This window comes from Strix aluco, chromosome 1 (assembly GCF_031877795.1).
Source record: "Strix aluco isolate bStrAlu1 chromosome 1, bStrAlu1.hap1, whole genome shotgun sequence".
NCBI lineage: Eukaryota > Metazoa > Chordata > Aves > Strigiformes > Strigidae > Strix > Strix aluco.
In genome coordinates this window covers 110,644,144-110,665,353 of record NC_133931.1, presented here as the reverse complement: position 1 = coordinate 110,665,353, position 21,210 = coordinate 110,644,144, and the positions used below count along the sequence as shown (strand labels likewise).

The window sequence follows — 21,210 nt, the reverse complement described above, 5'->3', positions numbered from 1 at the left end:
GAGTTACACTAAGGAAACAGATCTTGGTAACACTTTAAAAACTGTATTTCCTTCACAGCCTCTTGGTTAAGTGAGACCTTTGTTCAGGACAGGCCCACACAGCATGAGCTCCTTAGGGGCAAGGAAATTCCACCACTAACTGGTGGCCCTCTGATTTAAAGAAGCCAACCTACAGACTGGGTGACAATTCTACATACCTTTATTTTTAAACGCACCGGTAGTTCCACTTACTTCATTTGGACATTTCCTGATTGCAAACTATTCAGATAAATTTGCAGGATTAGACTCTAAAATGCAGTCCAACACCACAATGCATTTGAAGGGATTCTAACATTGTAAATATTTTCCAGACAACTTTAAACTCCGTCTTACTTAAAGATTGTGTGATCACATTTCTAATACAGGTACTGTCAATACAGAATATTCAAAGGTGGTATGATAGAGTAAGATTGATTTAAAAGTCAGTATGTTAGAATGTTTGCATTGCCAGTTGAGAGTCTTCAGTATTAATATTTTAAAGGTTTTTCTTTGCAATAATAACTAGAAATCTTAAAAGTATGAACCTATGGGAGTTAGGGCTTTGAGAAATCACAGGGAATATTTAAAATGTATTTAAAATGTTTGGTATATGACAAAATTTAGTAATATTTTATAGTTTAAAGGGCATTTCAAATTAAGTATTTGTAGTGTTAAAACAGTTTAAGATCCTGGGCATGCAGAACCTATTTGACTTCATCAAGGGTCTGTTGAGACACCACCTTGATTGCAGAATGAAAGTCATATTATAGACGAGCCTTCTTCTGATTAAGCAATTCCATTTGCTTGTCGCATGCTATGGCAGGTAATGCAACATCCTAAAACCTCCCAAACCCTCCCAACTTGGGGGGTGGCGGGGGGGGGAGAGCAAACCACGAAACAAAACTTCACCCAAAGTACCAATTCTGCATTTTTTTAAATGGAATACCGTGGAAGTGTGTTTGTGCAAACCGGAGTGCAATACCACAGCAGGACTGGTACATATTAATGGCATATTAAAATGTTGTGAATTCCTTGGGACTGTGGTTTGAAGTTGCCCCTTTTTTTTGTTTTGCTTCCGTTTATCGGGCGGTCCCTGTACAGCTGCTTTGGTGGTTTCTCCCTGGCTCGGGCCCCGGCAGGCTGGGGGGATCCGCTGTATCAGCACCCCACCACCGGTGTTTAGCAGCCGCCCTGGGCAGTCCGGGCACCATCGCCTCACCTCCCCGCAGCGCGTCCCTGCTCTCCCGCCTTCGCACAAGCCCCTCCGGGTGAGGGAGGGACCAGGGGTTCGTCCCGCTCGCCCGGCTCCCTGGGCGCCGAGCACTCGGCTCCTCCGGCAGTCCCGCTCCGCGCGGCCGGGCTGGCGGCTCCCGCCCGGGGAGGCCGGGCCCGCAAAGCCACCCCCTGTCCGGGGCGAGGGCGAGGGCGAGGGCCGGGCGGGCCCTGCCGCGCCATGGCCGCTCCCTGCTACTTGGGCTGGGATTTCAGCACGCAGCAGGTACCGCGGCCGCCCCCTCCGCCCCCCCCTCCCCTCCCTCGGCCGGCGGCTGCGGGGCGCAGGGCGGCGGGATAGCCCCGGGGCCTGCTCTGCGCTGGGCGCCGCCGTCGCCACCTCCGGGCTCTGAAGCGCGGGGCCTGCGGGCGGCTACACCCAGCCGGGCCTCGGGGAGCTGCCAGGGGGCAAGGCCCGGGCTGGGCCGCCCGCCCGCCCGCCCGCCCGCCATCGCGGCCCGCTGCCCTGCCGCTGTGCTGCCCCGCAGCCCAGAAGGGGAGCAGGCCGTCCTCCGCTCCGGCAGCTTTCAGCGCCTCTTCTCCTCCGCCCAGCGACGGTTTCGTGCTGCAGAGTTTCCTCACTGAGAGCGGGGCCGGGCTGGGCGCTGCAGGGTGCTGTGTGCTGCCCTCCCCGCCCAGAGCACAGCTGATGCCAGATCATTGCCAGCGCTTTATGTGTTTTAAGGCGTCAGTGCGCCACGGGCACTCGTGCGCCCGGCTGTTCGCATGCCTCCTTCCTTTCACCTGCATAAGCGTATCCTTAGCCCCTTTCTGTTTGTCCCATCTCTTGTGTGAAGCTGTAGGCTGTGTGTCCTAACATGTCCTGCTTCCGCATCCTGCTTCTCATCCTGGAAAGGAGCGCTATGGCCCTTTTCTGCGTGGCAGGTTGCATGGAGACCCTGCTACCTCTGGCATCAGGCAGGCAGGGAGCAGGGATTTGCACCAGAATCCAGCTTTTCCAGTGTCCTTGTGTGAATCAAGATTGGTGGGATTGTGAACCTGGATGCTCAGGTTCCATCTTGAAATTTGATTTGTCGGCACAATTGGCTATTTCTACACTGTGAATAGAAACTCTACTTAAATTTTACGTGGGCCTGAATATGTTTAAAATAGGCATATGAGCATAAATCACTTCATTATGGCTGTGCTGAAGTTTGGGAGTTTGAAAAGACACATCCAGGTTAGGTTGATCGAGTGTTTTTTAAGGGGGCATGCTGCAAGCAGAAAGCCAATTAAGCTGCAGTGGGTCAGAGCCATTTTTAAACTAGCGAGCTAGCGCAGAGCATCAGATTGGTAATGAGTTGTGCCAGTGCATAAATAATGGCCCTACATTAGTATTGCTAAAATGAGGATGGCCTTGTTATTTGAATGCAACTCTTTGACAGGACTTAGTCTTTGTAGGTTTTTTTGTCTGTTCCTTTAGCAGAAGTTTGCAGTTTCTCCCTTGCTGAAATATGTGCAGAATGTGAGCTACTTTCTCACTTTTCTAGGCTGTTAATGTTTTTCTTCTGTGCTAGGTGAACTTTAGTGAAGATAGAGGAGGTTGGTACTGTTCTAGTTTGTGCTTACAAGAAAGCTCAGCTTTTGCCCTTTTGGGATGTTGCTTTCCATATGTTGCAGAAGCTCAGAATACACTTGTGTAATGCCCTCTGAGCTTTGCCAGACTGTCCGAGTTTGATTTACTCACCATTTGGGGAACAGAGAAGGTCCTCAAGGTATTCTAAGGGTCTGTTAGGTTCCTTGGTAAGATGGGGGGGAAAAAAAAAAAAAGAGGGGGGGAAGCATATGGTATCTTTAAGATGCTGTATTCTTTGGAGAGATTGGAAAAATTTGTTACCATGATGCAAGCTATGAACTTGGTAATTTATTTGCTGTTCTTTAGCATATGCCTGCATCTTGATCTTGTATGATTAAGGAGAGAGAAAAGGCACGGGGAAATGCGAGCAGACAAATATACGTGTTGCTGAATAGGTGGCGTGCTGGAAATTTGCATAATAACTTGTTTAATGCAAAATGAAAAAGTTGTATGGATTGGGGTGATCTTTCTCCTTTTGTTTGTGGGAATTGAAGAATTATTATAAATAAGTTATCAGTGCTATTTAATTATTGTTAGTTTTTGTTAACATCCTGTTCTATATCTTATAGCTGAAAGTCATTGCTATTGATGAACAGCTGAGAGTCATTTATGAGGATAATGTACATTTTGATAAAGACCTTCCGGAATTTAAGTAAGGCTTTTTATATTGTACTTGGCTATATAATTTAGAACTTTGGAGATTGGGGCTGGGGGGGCTGTTGCCCTATTTGGTCTCATTGATATGTGTGGAGACATGGAAGAAGTTCATGCCATGTTCATATTTCTTACTTGGCAAGGGTAGTATATGCTCTTGCCTTCCTTGGTATGTAAAGATGACAAGAACTCCCAACAGGAAATAAATTAAAAAAATTCTACCCCAAAGTATTATGTATAAATAAACTTCCCCCCCCCCCCCCCCTTTTGGGACTTCATACTTGTGGAAATGACTGTTTCTTTTTGAGACACCAAAAGTAAGCACCACCTTTGTGTCAAGGTGGAATGCTACGATAACAGCAAGTAAATTGCATGAGGGGAACTTCTAAAAGGCATTTGGGAACAAATTAAGTGCTTCCAAATCTCACAATAAGATGTAGGATGACATTATTTGTTTACTTCAGTTAATAGACTAGAATTTACAAATGTCATCCTCCGCGGTCACAAATTTCAATGAAGTATGTTTATTTACTTAGTGGTTTAACAGCAAAAATTGAATTTCATCATCTAGGTTCAAGCCACTAATGGTGACAGTTAGGAAACTTAGAAATAACTATGAGTTACGTGGAGCCAGTGAGCAGTATCAGCATTGGAGTCTATCACAGATCTTACTTCAGGATCAGAGCCGTTCCTTGCAAATTACTTACTTTGCAATTGGGTCAGATGTCTCTTATGTCACTTCCTAGGAGCTGGCTTTTACTTTTTCAGGTTGCAAACACTGATCATATTCTTGGTCTTAACATAAAAGCATTGCAAACTCTCTTTGGTTATTAATAAACTTGAAGAACTTTGCTTGGTGGGAAAAAATTGCTGAATTTACCAAGAGAAAATACCATTTTTCTGTAGGACTCAAGGTGGAGTCTATATTCACAGTGACAGACTGACAATCACTTCTCCTGTGCTAATGTGGGTCAAGGTATGAACAAGCTTTACATAGTTCAACTTCTTCCTTGATGTTATTGAAATGGAAATGTATTTCACACAATAGTGAAACTCATCATTCAAATCAACATAGTCCTTTGGCTTGTATTCTGTTTCTTTTAAGGGTTATTCAGTGTCTTTCGTATGCAAATATTAATGTTATCAACAAACATAGTGGAAGTTCCTAACATTTTGAGGTTTTTTTGTTTGTTTCTTCACCCTCTACTATTATAGCATTGTATGTGTGCTATATCCTTTCCTCACTTTCCCTCATTTGAAAAAAAGATTATTCTTTTTTTTCCTCGTCTTTTTGTTTCATATGCAAAAGGGGCATCTGTGGCTTTGTGTAGCTTAAATATGTGTTTTATAGCAACCAGGTTACCTGCACTATTTTATTTAGAATAAGCTTTGCCAACCAATTCATGTCTCAACTGGTAAGTGGCTAAAGAGCAATTTATTCAGTGATTCTCAGTCATTTTGACTGGTGTTTATTTTTTGAAATACAACATTCTTTTCTATTTTAAAAGAAGGCCTTCCTTGCTTCTGTGCATATTCTGCAAGACTTGCTCTCACATGGTTCTATGTAAATTTGTCTTACTGGTGTGATTTGAACAGTTGAAATATTTGAAAGGTCACAGAACCCCCAGGTGGTAAGCCATAGTAGTTGGTAAAGGTTTGGTAAATTTGCTTGCAGTTGGTCTTTTGAACCATAATGAACAGTACAGTTGTAATTATTAAATTAATAATATAATAATATAGGTATATGATGTTTCTTGGGAAATTTTGAAGTCTTGCAGTGATTTGTTTGTCAGGATAGTATGGGAAGTACTGATCTGAATGAGACTATGTAAAAATAGGTTAATTTTTGGTTTTAAACTTCATGAAAATGTGGCAAGAACAAAATTAACCTAGGTGCTTAAAGTGCTAAAATTCACTTGAATTAGCCTTATATTAAAGAGACTCGTGAGTTTTCAGCTGACACTGGGGACAGTGGTATTGAGGATACTGAATATCTTTTAGGAGGGGGTGCACGGTGCACCCTGTTAAGATTTCATAAATTTCCAGAAGAATAGAAAATGTTAATCCTGCTTTGTGTCTGGCAGTTTTTAAAGTGGCTTTTTAATGAATTGAAATTCTTTAACTCTTGCCTCATATTTAGGTTTCAAAGAATGGATCTCTGTGATTCAGCTTGTTTAAAGATCTTTTCTTCTCCTGTGTGATTCAACTGTTCTTTTATGGACTCTTACTTAGTAAATTAATTTATGCAGCTTCTTGAAAAGTCCACAGTCATTAGCTAATTTTTCATTATCTGCCAATGAACTCTTATCAGTGATGACATGAATTTACTGTTTAATTCCAGAGATTGTGAGTATGCATAATGCGATAGCTTGTTACAGTCATTCTTGATTCTGTTTTTTCTTGTAGGCTCTGGATTTGATTTTGGAAAAGATGAAGTCTTTGGGCTTTAACTTCTCACAAGTCAGAGCTTTGTCTGGTGCTGGCCAGGTTAGTTTATAAAGGAAAAAATAAGTCTTATGATATTTCTCCAAATGAGTATAAGGTATAGTGATAAATTTCATTTAAATAATTGTATTGCAGAAAACCATAATGACATCAAGTAAGACCAAAACTTCTACATAAGCATCCATTAGAAGACATGTTCCTCAGGAGAACTTAAAGACTGAAGCACGCAAGGCAATCAGTAGAAGGTAGTGGGAGTGGAGGATGAGGTTTATAGTGCAGTTGTTTAGATCAGTATAGTGAATAACTAGTTGGTTATCTGTTGTTTAAATTCTCTGTACATACAGATTCTGAAATGACTTGGGTCATTTTGAATTTCAGCATATCCAGGTGCTTGTGGAAATGGGATAGAAAAAATAGTGAGGAGCGCAGTTTGCTAATGGCATAGTAACATCCTGTTGAGCACAGTTTTTGCTGGCTGGGATATCTGTCTAGGAACAACAAAAAACAAATGATGATAGTCTTTGATGCAGAAATGACAAAGGTGCTGCCATGATTTAGCCTGTAGTGCATAATGCCTTTTTTCTGAGATTTATAAAACCCACTCTGACATTTAGTCAGTTAGCCAGTCTCCTAGTGCTCTGGTGAAACAAGGAAGTCTTTTATGACTTTCACAGATGATATTCAGGGTGAGGACAGCACCAAAGCAATAGCTAATTCTGACACATGAGGTTCAGGTTATTCATCTTAATATATCTGGGACTAATTAATCAAAACTCTTGCTTTGATCACCATGTTTCATTGATTTCAGCTGAAAGTCTGAGCAAAGTGTCTGAAAATCATAGCTGGTATCAAGGCTCTGTTATGAATTCTTCAGTGGAACAGAAGTTAGGGACTGCCAAGTAACTCCAGCTTACTCAAGTGAAAAAAGGAAGTGCATTTCCATATTGCCTGTATTCCCTTTATTTTACCCATCCTCCAGCAAGTTGGGGGTATCAACTTGGTGCTATATTCAGATTCTTTCAGGTAGAACAGATTTTGTTTAGTTGCCCCCTTCCAACCCACATTGTCTCTCTCCCTTTTCTCTTTGAAGAACCTGTCTTTATGCTGCACATCACTGCAGAGGTGCAGTGATGTGCCAGTGTTTGTCCCAAAGAAGGGACAACCGTGGTCTGCACTGTCTGTTGAAATGACAGATGTGAAATACGATCTGGATGACAGTGTAGTCAAGTACTTTGTGCCCAGGGGGTTCTGTGTGCACTTGGTGTCATTAGAATTATTAGTGGGTCTCTGGGTGGTGCTTTGCAGTTTGCCTACAGTGTCCTGCAGGTGCGTAACTAGAGATGCCTGGCTTGAGGAAACCACCTGAGAGATGGAACTTAAATAACCTTCTCAGTATTATGCAGTTCATTAGTGGTGACTGGGGCAGGCATGTAACTGAAGAATCTGGGGGCTGTGCTGAAATAGCACAGAACTAAGTCTTGACTATGGAGCCCTGGCTACAGCTCAAAGAGCCCTCAAAGATGTATCTAATGCCATTAGCAGTATAATAATAGCAGTATAATAATAGTTCCCACTAGAAGTTGCTGTAGTTCAAAATCATCATTGTCTCTTGACTCCTACATTTTCTGGTTTAGTATATGTTTTGCTCAGTCTTAAAGAGTCTTTTAATGAGACACTTGATTTGAAAAGGTGCATTTTTTGGTCCTAGTTTGGAGAGAATTCTCTGTCCCTTAAACTTTGAAATTCAGATCAGGATATGAACTTTGTGGCTTGGAAGGGCATCTCCAACTTCTGTTTCTGCACTTTCTACAGCAACATGGGAGTGTGTACTGGAAAAAAGGAAGCGTCCAAATTTTGAAGAATGCATCATCTGAACTGCCTTTACATCAGTCACTAAAGGTAACATGCCTAAAAGAGCTCTGAAGGGAGAGCTACGCTGTCCTTTTTTTTTGATCCTTACACACTGCTTTTCTCCTTGCAAACCTTTCCTCTTGTTTCGCTGAGTTGCATGCCCCTGCAGCATAAAGTGAAATGTACTGGTTGTTCCTTCAGCTCCAGGGCTTTTGATGTTTTCTCTTCTGAGTGACAGTATATACTGCTTTAAAAGCTTACAAGTGCCAGTGGGCATCCCAGAATCTTTCTGTGTCAGAGTAACAGAGTTTGTTCTTTTAGGAAATGTAATATTTTTGTAAACAACTTGTAAATATTTTACATTTTTTAATATATTTGTATTAACAAAAAATTGTGGTGAAAAATACTATTGTACCTGAGTTTCCTTGCAGTGCTTGTGATTTCATTAGAAAATGTTAGAAAAAAGAAAGACTAGTTTACACTTACCTCTGAAAGGATGGAAGTGTAATGCTGTGTGGACACAAACTCCTGACAAGTACGTTGTTGCACCTCAACATTTTCTCTGTGTGTGTGGTTGCTAAGTTTTGAACATAGACTTGACAAACTTATTTAAAAAGAAAAGTAGGGAGGAATCAGCTTTCCTCTTGAAGACCCTTACCTTCCTTACTTCAAGATCAGAAAGTACAGTTGTATTTTGAACGGGAGACATTTGTCTAACTGATCTGTTAAATGATTAATTTTGGAAATATCTGTGCAAAACTCATAGAAAGGGAATTAAAATGCTCTCTGGTGATGTACTAAGCCTCAGCTGCATTTCCAAATGGTTATGCTGGTCACTAAAGAGAAATCTGTCAGTAGAGCTGTGGAAAGATGATCTGATTGTTTAGAGAGGAGTTCTAAAAAGTGGGGCTAAACTTTCATAAAAGGGTCTGGGGCTTTGTCTAGCAAAGGAGCGTACTGAGACATCGTGCTGCAGGGTATGTCGATAACAGCAGAAAAAGCCTGTTGCTTCCCTTTAGTGTGAAATTTGGGTTAAACTTTTCACTGCTGACCAACATGCAGCCCAATATCTGCTTTCATGTAATTATCAAGAGGAGACCAGAAGGGATGAGAACTGAACTGAGCTGATACATATGTTGCTGTATTGCTATTAATCTATCAGGGACTTCTTAGAGATCAGACTTACTAATAAAGGATATTGTTTGTTGCAGGCTTGTTTTTCTGTCAGTAACAGCCCCATTTGGATGGATTCTAGCACAGCGTCCCAGTGCAGCACTCTGGAGAAAGCCGTTGGAGGAGCACAGCACCTAGCACGTATCACTGGTTCTCGAGCCTATGAGGTAAGGAGCAGGTGGGAAGTCAGTCCTCAGTAGAGTCTTATGATAGAAACAGTTGTGCCATAACAGTGGTACCGCAGCAGATACTGATCAGCCATTAACTGTGAAAGAGAGAGTTTTTGAAGAAACTCCAGTGATACTGTGCTTTAAAGTAGTCTCACAAAGGAAGATGTGGAAATTTTAAAGTGAGACTAGGCAAACAGTGGAAGTTTTGCTGTAGGAGGCAGCTGGGGTGAGCTGTTGCCTTTGGCCAGTGGTTCTGAAATACAGTGTTTAGTGGCCATGCTTACAGTCTCAGGGTCTGGTTCTCCCCTCGGAGCTCCTGCGCAGTCACATATCCATTGGGATGGCAGTCCAGTTTGTGTTACAGGTTTACTTGGGGTTATGACACCCCTCTTTGTGGGTCACTGTGCTAGGTTACTTCTGCAATTAAAAGATTGGCCTTTTAATGTTCCCTGAAGGCTAACAAGCTGCTGTTGACCTAAGAGAAGTGTTTCAAAAGTTTGGGATGCTATCAGAGAATACTCTGTCGCTTGTCTCCTCTTCCTGATACTTCCCTTTCTTGTAACTGTGACAATGAGTTATGGAGTGGGAGCCCTCCAGGCCCTCCACCTGGCTACTGTTACTGATGGTTTAACAGAATAAGGTTCTAACCTCCCAAATTGCTGATTCTGTTTTTGAATCATCATGCAAGGTTTAGGGCCAGTGTTGAAATCAGACTTTGCATACCACTAACAGTTTATTTTTAACTTGCTAAAGGTTAAGGTTCAGTGTTAGAAGTCTTTTGTTATTTGATATAATACGTGGATGAAGAATAATGATTCTTACAACTATTATTAGCCTGTATGGGAATTGCTGCTTTGAGTATGAAACTTCCTGCTTTGCTCCCAATTTCACCTGCCTCACAGAGAGGTACACAGGTTGGGTAGCTTAAACCTTTTCAAGGATTTGAAGGCAGCATTTGAATTGTGCTGGTTCCTATGCACAGAATAAGTGTGATTCATTCCATTGAACTGTCATTTCTGAAATGTAAATTATGGATAGTAATGCTTTTTCACATGCCTTTTTTTCAAAAGGTGAGCAAAATTCTCATAATGAGACTATGCGTTCTAGCCTGTTTAGAGCAGATTGCCTGCTGTGCACTGACTTTCATCATGCATCAGGCAAATTAAATATCCAAAGTGCAATGTACTGAACTCATTACACAGAGTTAATGATTATTGACTCCATTTAGGGTTTGTGTTTCTAAGCATTTGCATTTCTTTCTCAGCGTTTTACAGGAAACCAGATAGCAAAGATTTACAGCCAGAATCCTGAGGTCTACATGGAAACTGAGGTTGGCTCAACTTCAATGCACTTATTGGAAAACACAGTTGAAATCTTCTAAAATTAATTTTGTGGACATGTCAGACTTTTTTACTAAAGAGTATTTTGATTCTTTTGTTTGATTTTAAGATTAAAATTGAAAATTTGGTTATTTTTTGTTTTGTTAAATTATTAGTCGTTAGATAAAAATCAGGTATCAGTTCTATCTTGGATCTTATATTTAACATAGCAGGCTCCATTGGATCTCACCTTTGTGGAAGAAGTTTTAAAAAACAGACTTTAATTTGAGTGGTAATAAATTGTATTTACAGCAGTTTGAACACAAGTGGGTAATTAAACACAGAGTGGAAATTTTCACACTTAGAACTGGCCATTTGCAAGCAGAAATGTGTTTGCTCTGCCATACAAAGCTGTCATCCGTGTGGCTGTGCACAGGGAAAAAACTGCAATTGTTTCTAGACTTTTTTTCATAGTTTTTCCCTTGAGGAGCTACTTTGATTCTATTATTACAAATGAATTGCATTGTGTAGTTGGTTTCCTTCTGATTTTTAATTTTTAGAAATCAACTTGCAATTCCATTATTGTTTCAGTTTGTTGAGTCTGCATCTAGATGTGAAATACCACGGTTTGAAGCAAGGTGAAAAATCCATGCAAATACGATGTAAATGAAAGAAGGACTCCTGTGCTGTGATTAGAATATGCCAGACATCCAGACCCATGAAGTCAGGCTGCTCCTGTTTTTGTATTACTGCAGTTCTTGATAGCATTGATTGTCATTTTTTTGTGGTTTTTAGAATCTCACCCCTGCATGAAACAGTTCATTTCATGGGGAAGTGAGTTGTAAAGTTGACTCTGTATTTTGTGGGAGAATGCTTAATTTTTAATATTTTTTTTCTTTCTTAGTACATTTTCATTGTATAATCTTTACGCTAGTAAGGTATGGAACAGAATGCTAATACTATCTGATCATAAACTTAAGACTAAATTTAGAGAAAGATATGTTAATGGGGTGGACATGGGTCTGTGGAACTGTGAAGAGTCAGATCAATTTCAGGCTTTGAGGGCTGGTTGTATTGATGGCACTTTTTAGCAATAGAGGATATGCAAGATGTTGTGTTCAAGCACAAAATACCTCTATGCCAGAGATGCTCTTGGGGACCCTCAAGAAGCACTTAGCAGCTCGGCAGTCTCAATGACATGTGGAAGGTGGATGTTTTTCCTTCTGTAAGTCAGCTTGCTAAACTGGCTGATTCGCAGTTTAACTTCATCCTTTTCCTTCCATTTCAGGCAGCTAGGGCCCACTGGGGCACCACAGAAGGTAGGCCTTCGTTATCTAAGCACAATATGATATATTCTTGGGGAGAGGTGCATGAGAGCATCATTAAGTTTCCTGGCCATTATAACCAGCTCTGGCTATAGTCTCTCTTTGAATGCTGTGTGAAGCAGTAGTTTTGTGATCATTAATAAAAAACCTGTCACTGGCTCACTTGACCAGTAGAGATTTGATTCTGGTTACTTATTGGGTGACAATCATATTCTGAATTAGTCAGAGCACACAATAAAGAATTTGTCAGCTTTTATGCCAGCTTCTTGGGAACAGGTAATACTTGATAATGCAGAAAACTTGGTGGTAGCCGCTTAACTTGTAGTTTGTATAGCAGATTTGAAGTGGAAGCAAGTTTGTGTTGGATCAGTGTGCATTGCGTCACATGGCTGGCGCATTTTTGCACCAGTATTAGAAGCCCTACAGCTGGATTTAATGCGTTGTTGGAACATACCGTGAGGCAGAGCTGCAGGTAGTGGTTCAGTTCAGGGCTGATTATTACCGGCTCCTGGGAGTAACTCCCAGGAGGTCTGGGGTCTCAGCTGAGAGGAAGGTAAGAGTTCACGTAAAGGTGCTTAGCAGAGCCTCGCCAGAACTGCTGGAAAGCTTACAGACCTGTGCTCTGGGTGGACCAGTGCGTGGTTTCTGGGCATTTCCCCTGTTGTCAACATATAGGTGTTTGGTTTTTTTCTTAGTAAGTGTTCGTCCTTTAAATGAAATTTTGTGATACACCGGAGTTGTGAATTAATTCATGATAACATAGAGTATGCTAATATACTAGGTGTATTATGTGTGTTTCAGAGTGCAAAGCTATTAACAGCTTTTATCATGGGCTTACTTTTAGATTGGTACCTTCTGTATTACTTAGGCAGTAAGATAGAACTGAATAATCCTTTTAGGTGTATTTTTGTGCTTTCTGTGCCTAACATTAAGCATCTATTAACATTTGCTGCTTCCAATTACTTAATTATTTACTTTCTTACTCACTGTCTCACACTTTTTCTTTCAGAGAATCTCTTTGGTTAGTAGTTTTGCAGCTTCCCTTTTCCTAGGAGCTTATGCGCCCATTGATTACAGTGATGGTAAGTGTGTGGGCTTTTCTCATAGTAACAATTCAACAAGGAAATTTTCCTTTCCATCCCCACCTTGCATAGAAGGGGGACAAGTTCTCTGCTATTTATTTTCAGTCTTTAAACTTTAATAACAAGTATATTAGATTTTAAGCTAAGTTACTCTTTTCAGTTTGTTGCTACTCTTGATAGTGCTGTCAGCTGTGCTTATTTATTCCCATCATACTGTGATTCCCATTTCTATAAAGTGGATCCACAGAAAATAGTCTTAAAATTAGATTGTACCTTTTTTTCATTTATGATATATAACAGAATGTTGAAATATCTATTTAAAAGCATGAAAAAGTTGTGGATTTTTAAGCTAGACTTCATAGTTCTGATATTTGTTTTTTGGTTCTGCTGGTTTAGTTCTGAGTTGCACAGGATGTGAACAAGATGTGTATTGTGATTATTTTTTCCCCCATCTAACTGGAGTATGGATCCACAACAGAAACATCTTTTCAAAATGAACCAGAGAAAAAAGCATAAACAAGCAAAAAACCCCTAAACTCAGTTTGAAAAAAATTAACCTTCCATATCTCTCTATTCATCATAACAAAGACAAAAAAATGACAAGGCTAGTGTCTCTCTTTTCTGTTGTGTGTTATCTCAGTTATCCAGCTTTTAAATGGCAATTTAAAATGGCAATTACAAAGGAAACCATTTTCCTGGGAGCTGTGCTGTTATTTCTAAATAGCATTTTTGATTCCTGCTCTGAAACTAAGAGAAGATATATTTCAGAGCTGAAAGGTTAGATAACAAGGCTCTCTAAGGAATTTTTGCATTATAGAGCCATAGTTGACACCCATGTGCTAAGACCAACTCATTTTTTCTCCTTCGGTGTTCCATCAAAGCTCATAGGAAAAGGCAAGACACCTCAATTTTAGCTAATGGACAACTTATTCAATATCAGATCTCCCAGTTATACTTGAGACCTTAAAAATTGCAAGTCAATACATGCTTATTTTGCAGCAGTTGTGAGATTATTACATCTGTCTTCTGGTCCTGTTCTGTTAGCCTTGTATTTTCACAACTGAATTTTTTTGTGTGTGTGTGTTATTGGCAACAATAACTTTGGAGATTTGCACTTTGCTCCTCAGTAGGCCCAAATACTGAGCGCTTCAGCTGCTCAGCAACCCACAGAACTAGCTCCATGTACTGTATTTCAGATAGAGATAGTGAGCTCTTCAAGGTATTTTTTTCTGAAAAATATGTTGAATTTTTATTTTTCAGTGAGAGAGAAGTATTAACTTTGATTCAAATGTTTAAAGTTGTAAGCATTAAAAAAAAAACCTTGGGTTTTTTTTTGTTTTGTTTTGTAATTTTACCTCCGCCTTTTCTGCTTGGAAGCAAATGGGGGAAAGCCGTGCTTCTTCAATTTCAGGACATGAACATTTCTGTGTTTGATTGAAAATGAAAACATTTTAAACTAAAAGAAAATGAAAATTTGCTTCATTGGAAAATTTTCTTAGAAAATGTATTTAATTTTTCAAACAGCTCTAGGAAAGCCTGTTCTGTTACACCTCTGGATATTTACAGAACTTGAATAAATGTTATCTGCTGTTCAGAGCATGTAAGATTATTAAATCTTCGTGTGAAAAAAGATAAGTGAACTAAGCAGGGTATTATAGTTCTCCTTACAAGACAAAAGATTTTTCGTCATAATAAGCTATATTTTGTGTTGTTTATTCCTTTCGTCTGTTAACATAATAAAAGAGAATTCTAATTCCAGTAGTAAAATGTAATTCCAAAGTATGCAGTAGTTATTTGTATCCAGCTGAAAAACTTGTTTTCTTGTCATTTACTATTTCTTGCAATTCACTTGATCTTATACATTTCACCTGTATATTGTAGTTTAAAATGCATCTCTCAAAATAATGTTCAGATAATAGACCTATTCTTCATTTCCGTAGGTTTAACTTCAGGTCATATCGTCTTTAAAAGACCCTGTCAAATTGTTTAGCTCTGCACAATAACTTATCTCTCTAAATTTGCAGGTTATTGTAGGAAATGTGCTATTCAGTTTCAGGATTGTTTTTTTTTTTTCTTTTTAAAGGTCCAATCTTGTAAGGTTCAAATCACTCCTCATGAATGGCTGAGCACCCTGGGTGACTGATTTAAAAAAAATCAAATTACATTCTGGTGGAATGAAGAATGATTTTCATTTATATTGTGCAGATGTTAAGATACATTTGGGACCTAAACAACTTGCACACTTGAGGCATTGTTTCTTTTAGAAGACACCTTCAAGAACAGCAATTCAGCTCTTGACCTAGAGAAGTTTTATCTTTTGAAATGCTTTTTTAAGAGCCTTAGGCAAATCGTAGCTTAGCATACTTGGTTTTGTTGTTCTATCAAACAAGGATGCTTTGAACTGAAGCCTTTTCAAAAGGAAGCGTGGTGGGCTGAATTTACTCCTAATGTAGCTTTCGTGGTGTCAGCTTATGATTTTAGCTCACTGAAAAGGCAATCCAGAGTGCTGTAATACAGATGCACTTAACTGTTTGTAAATGTATGCAAATATTGATCTTTAGTTTGCTGATTAATAAAAGCAGTTAGTCTGCATCCTTTGGTCTTTGTAATGAAAGTGTTTGTTTTTTTTAGTTCCCCCCCCAGTGCTGAAGCACTTACACTTTTGTATACATAGTAAATATTAGCAAGTCCTGATTGTGCTCCTGGTCACTTTATGTTAAAAGTCAGTGATGCTTGCAGTGAAATACTGAATCCTGTCACATCCATGTACTGACCCTTTCCTCAGTCCTTACTAGACTGTGGCCTTCACTGTTGACCTTCATTGCTGATGGGGTATCCATTTGGAGTGACAAGTCAAAGGGCTGCCTTTGATTTTTTGTTTTTTTTTTCCCCCCTTAGTTCTCAGGTTATTACTTATTTTATATGTTAAACTTAGTGCTGTAGATCATGACCAAAGGTGCTTGAGTTAGAAACTCACTGTGCATCACTCCTCATATAATCAAAGGAGGAAGAGAAGCGGTTCCAGGGAGTGCTCAGCTCTGGTTTTTATTTTCCCCTGACTAGAGATTCTCAGGCAAGTGCTCATGGTTAGCTAGTATGAATTCAGGCCAACAGATTAATAGTTCTTGTAACATAGTTGTTCCACATCTTTTAAATGAGTTTCTGAGGGCAGGGTAAATTAGCTCATCTTTCTTTTCTCAGGGCATATTAAAGTGTTTGTCACTATATCTACCAGTCAGTAAACTGAAGTGTTGTTTCTGTATTATATAAACTTAGACCTTTTCAGTTAGCGTTTTCCCTGTTTTATGCAGGAAAGATTAGAGGCTGTCCTTATGTCTTGCAAAATTGCATTGGAGGATACTGGTTCAATGTTTCTGTAGGCTTGCAGAGTGGGGAAGGGAAAGGATTTTTTCCAAAACCCCACAGAAAACAACTAACCTTTCCCTAGTAAAATGCCTGTTTATTTAAAGATTCTATTGCTCGCTAATTAATTTATTTTAGCAAAGGGGTTCTTGGCTTTTTAAATTAGGGACTTTTCCAGGAAAATTTATGGATTTATATCTGTTCTCATCTTTCCTTGTTATGCCTGAGGCCTTGGGACATGAAGCTGCTCACACCCTCTGCCTCCGGGAAGTGCAGACAGTGATGCTGGGCTCAGTTTACCCTGGAAGGACTCAGTTTAACCCTGGAAGGAGGGGATGGCTAGATTTAAGAGTGGTCTCACATAGAGAACTGAGAGAAGCTAGAGTAAATCTTGCCATCTTTCCTTTTCTGTGGGTGGTAGTGATTTTGACAGCAGAAAAGGGAAATGCACCTTTTGCCCGTGGGAGGCATGTTGCGCACTGTGCTGTCAAATTCGTGCTGTCGCATCACAGGCCAAATAAACCAGTGCATAATTTGTTAAGTGAGCGTAATATGCCTGAAATGGGATTGATTAATAAATTTAATTATATTTTTAATGTTTTAAGTATAATCCAACTATCCTACTGTTTGGCTTGGGTTATTCCAGCGTTTCAGCTGGAGTGTGCAACACTTCCTGTTTATAGCACTGTGTGAAGCAGTAGGTCCAGACCTTGTTGATGGTGCTTAGGATTGGACTGCACAAATATATGCTTTATTTACAAATGTTATACAACTCATTATTAAGCCTATGTGAAAAAAGCTGTTGGGAGTTGATAGGGTGGGCTCATTTGTGCATGTGTAACCAGCAGTAGTGTGTGTGTGTGAAGTGTGTTGGAGGCGTGTGCCCTTCTTCAGAATAAGAGCACTGCTAGAGCCTTGTGATGTGCTGGCTGAGATGTGGGTTGCATTCCTTCTCTTCCTGTGTCCCAGCATCGCAAGCATAGTTTAATTCCACAGACACTGCACGTGGGGTCAACTTCACCATCTTTGTGTTTTAAAAAGCTTAAAGATCTACTGTGAATGGAAGTAAATTTCAGGTTTTCCACTGTGTCAACTGAGAATGTGGCTGTGTTTTTGAGATAAATAAGTCGTGGGCCAAATCAGTTATCTAGGTTTTTGCAAACCGTAATTCACTTCACAGAATCTAGACTAGAGGTGTTGCATGCTTGCAGGTGTTGCAGATTTCAGATGGGCTGTTTAGCATTTCTGAAAACCATTACTTTGGTATTCAAAGCTGGACTTTCCAATCTAGCCTCAAAATTAGAGACTGCATTTGAAAATTTGATCTCTTGTGTTTTTTTTGGCTTCTAAGCCTTTATTTTGTCATTTCTGAAGAAGGAAACATTGATATGGAGCAGAATTAGTCAGCATGGATTTAGATACTTATATGATACTCTGCTCAAGGGGAGGAGTAGTGTAAAGCCATACCATCCGGGGGGAATTTCTTCATTGTTAGGTCTCAGGTGAACACAACACAACTGCAAGTGACATTGCTGCATCACCTTTAGATAGTTGTAGCGAAGTCTTTGCCTAAGGTGGAAGATTTGGGTAGAAGTGGGTAGAAGTTGATGGAGAGGCATCCACGTTCTTCTTTTTTGCTCTTAATTCGGGAATAACTGAATTGACTAGTGCATTGTGCATCTGAGAAGCCTTTTCTGCTACCTTTACAGGTGAAAGCTATCCAGAGGCTGGATTATCAGTATCCTTTATGCTTAGAAGAGCTGAAACCATTCTCTTTGAATGTAAAATACACATCTGTAAATTTTCTGTTGCCTGTAATGAGATAGAATTTTCTGATACAGTACTGTCTTGAGTTTAATAATATATGCTTCGTGTTTTGATCTGTCATGTAGGTTCTGGTATGAACTTGCTGCAGATTTGGAAAAAGGTATGGTCAGTGTCCTGCCTTGATGCTTGTGCACCTGGATTGGAGGAGAAACTAGGATGCCCTGTACCATCCCATTCAGTCCTGGTATGTTCCTGTCTAGAAGAGTTGTAACCAACAAGTAGGGCTTTGTGCTTAGAGTTCTGCTAATAGCACTTTCTTGGAGTGTATTTGTGTGTGCGAGCAAGCGTGCATGCACAGTTATCCTCAGAGCTACGCTGCTTGATTTAGTATTTCCAGGTGTGTTGTGAATGTGTATGCCAGAGCAGAAACAGACATCTTTGAAACCTGCTAGCTGGCATCAGTCATAGCCTTCATCGTTGATCTCCTTGGATTCTTGCATGCCCTGGGGCTATGATGAGAAAAGTTTTGGTAGATGCTCCAGTGCTAAGAATCTTTGGGGTCCCCTCCCATGCCCACAAGCACCTGGTCACTGCAGAACAGTGCACAGTATTTATGACTGCAGAAACAGAACCCAACATTTGCATTTCTTGACAGAGACCTTGTTTTAAACTGCTTGTAGAGTTAATGAGGTAATCTTTGTGAATAATTTGGGTTATTTAAAGCTCCTCAGTTCACATAACATAATGGTGAAATCAAATCAAGCTGTGCATCTCTTAGAGTAAATGAGTTTAGTCTTACTACCCAGCACAAAAAGAGCTATTACTTTAGCTGGTGTGCATGTAAGGGAGTATAGATGCCCATCACCTGATTCCTCTGAATTCCATGCTGATCTTCTGTAATGGAGAGGAATGTATAAAAAATCCTTATAGATGCCCTTGTACTTTTTTTTATGGATGGATTTCTTCACCTGTTTTTTCTCCATGGCTATCAAATGTGGCTTAAAAGAACGCAGTTCTTGACCCCTAAAATAATAGGGGTCATATTCCAGAATTTGATGTTGTGATGTATATTAATGTTGTGTTTCCTCTTATGTTTGCATTGAATTTCTAATTTCTGTGTATTAATATTCGTGTATGTGTGCAAAACAGATGGCTGTGTTTATGTTACTTGATGTGAATAACCGGAGAAAGACCCAAAGCTAAAATGCTACTATTTACTTAACCTATTTTAAAATCTCATTTGAGGGTATTTCTGTGAGGTTCTTAACAAAAAAAATGTGTTAAAAATCTTGAAAATACTCATTCATACCTTAAATACACAGAAATGATTATTGTAGCTGCTCTGGGGTTTTCTAGTTCTATGTTACAACACACTGTGTCATACATTGCAAGATTATTTTCCATTTTTGGACCTTTTTTTCTTCTCTCTTTCTTTCTTTCCTTAGGGGCCCATTTCTCCATATTATAGTCAGCGTTATGGGTTTAGCCCAGACTGTAAAATAGTAGCATTTACAGGAGACAATCCAGGTGAGATGATTAAATGTGTAAGATTCAGTGAAAATGATTATGTATGTACTAAAATTCTAAATCAATCTCATTGATTCTCAGGTGCTCCCTATACAGTGAAAGAATATCATGTTTATCAGCATTAATGCCTTTTTCCAACAGCCTTCCACCACTGGTTCTTCTGAGATGTAGACATCTTGAATAAGCTGGGTATGACAGATGAATTGTCTTTTGCCTAGTAATTAGAGGTGACTTCATTTGCCTCTTGATAAATTCAGTTTTGGTTTGCCTGCCCCTAAAAAACTATTCTTACTGTGAACTGCTAACATTTTAACTTAGAAAATATGAATTTAAAAATTGCTGTTGTATCTTTTCAAGCAAAAAAAGTGGAGGTGGACCTCATAGGCCACTCAATAAGAATTAGGGCTGTCCTTTTGTCAGACTTGATAGATCTCAGTATAAGGGAAAGTGTTAATTTAGGGTCCATTTTTTGAATCCTGGAGCCTGTTTCAGTGTAGAGCAAATTAATCTGTTTCTCAAGACTCTGAAAATAAAATACCCATATTACAGTAGCATATACAAGTTTGAATCAAGATGGAGGCTCCATCGTGGTATATTTTACATTCGTATTCTGAGAGATGGTTAAACTCTGCATTTCCCAAAAATCCAATTTTTCTTTTAGAGATTCAAATCCAGCTTAGTCCAATAAATACACGAGTAATCTGATGTAAGTGTGAGCATTTCCTCTTTAAAGTATGTTGTTAAGTAAGGGTCCACTGTATTTAAAACCTGGATACATAAAACACTAGATAAACATGCAGTTCCGTAGTCTTTAGTCTGAAGCATTCTGATCTTGTTAAAATCACTCCCTAACCCAAATGTTTTGCCCGTCTTTTACAGTGTATAGGTCAAGGCCATCAGGAGCATATTTGCCGTTTATATTGTACTTTGAGATGGTGAATGCGATGTATTATGATGTCTCATACAACATGCTATAATTGAGTCAAAGACATAACTCTATCTGGTATTCTGACTTTTTACTTTCAGCATCACTGGCAGGGATGAGACTTCAAGAAGGAGATATTGCAGTAAGTTAGAACATACTCTTAAAAACTGTCCATATGCCTGAATAAATGAAATACATGAAATGTAAAATTGCTGTAGGTTATCAGTTCAATTTATCTGGTAGTGTTGATTTTCTGTTTATTGGATTCACGCTTGTTTTATTTCTACCAATCTGTAAGTTGCCTGAAAGATTTTATTTCTACCAATCTGTAAGCTGCCTGAAAGATTTTAAGTAAACTCTTTTGACTGTTTTTAACTAATGCTCCAGACATTAAAACCTAAGTCTCCATCCAGTATGTATTTCACTGGCGTGACAACCTGAGTCAGAGCTAGCTTCAACATGAATCCAATTGACTTAATGTGTAATTTAAAAACAATTAGTGGTAATAACAAATGGTTTTAATTTAATTTCTGTATTGCTTTCCATGCGTATTGTGATAACACTTCAATTATTTTTTTTCCCCCCTCCAGATTAGCCTTGGCACAAGTGACACATTGTTTCTGTGGATCCAAGAACCAACTCCTGCCTTAGAAGGTCATATCCTCTGCAATCCTGTGGATTCTCAAACGTATATGGCACTTTTATGGTAATATAATTTATTTTTTGTACATCTGGGATCAATA

General features: G+C 39.5%; 1 protein-coding gene across 7 annotated transcripts in view; it reads left to right on the top strand.

Moving 5' to 3' along the window:
• The first annotated feature begins 1,297 nt into the window (after nucleotides 1-1,297).
• Nucleotides 1,298-21,210, top strand: part of XYLB (xylulokinase) — an 83,721-nt gene continuing 63,808 nt past the window's right edge. For 3 of the 7 annotated variants that reach the window (XM_074831052.1, XM_074831015.1, XM_074831034.1), the window contains exons 1-13: nucleotides 1,298-1,516; nucleotides 3,436-3,518; nucleotides 4,427-4,496; nucleotides 5,927-6,007; nucleotides 7,778-7,864; nucleotides 9,028-9,156; nucleotides 10,424-10,489; nucleotides 11,771-11,797; nucleotides 12,813-12,885; nucleotides 18,141-18,259; nucleotides 19,461-19,542; nucleotides 20,569-20,609; nucleotides 21,058-21,173. In XM_074831052.1, coding sequence (XP_074687153.1) covers nucleotides 1,472-1,516; nucleotides 3,436-3,518; nucleotides 4,427-4,496; nucleotides 5,927-6,007; nucleotides 7,778-7,864; nucleotides 9,028-9,156; nucleotides 10,424-10,489; nucleotides 11,771-11,797; nucleotides 12,813-12,885; nucleotides 18,141-18,259; nucleotides 19,461-19,542; nucleotides 20,569-20,609; nucleotides 21,058-21,173 — 1,019 coding nt within the window. In that variant the 5' untranslated portion in view covers nucleotides 1,298-1,471. The remainder of the gene's footprint in view (nucleotides 1,517-3,435; nucleotides 3,519-4,426; nucleotides 4,497-5,926; nucleotides 6,008-7,777; nucleotides 7,865-9,027; nucleotides 9,157-10,423; nucleotides 10,490-11,770; nucleotides 11,798-12,812; nucleotides 12,886-18,140; nucleotides 18,260-19,460; nucleotides 19,543-20,568; nucleotides 20,610-21,057; nucleotides 21,174-21,210) is intronic. The other 4 variants (XM_074831025.1, XM_074831063.1, XM_074831043.1 and 1 more) reach the window with 4 other exon arrangements.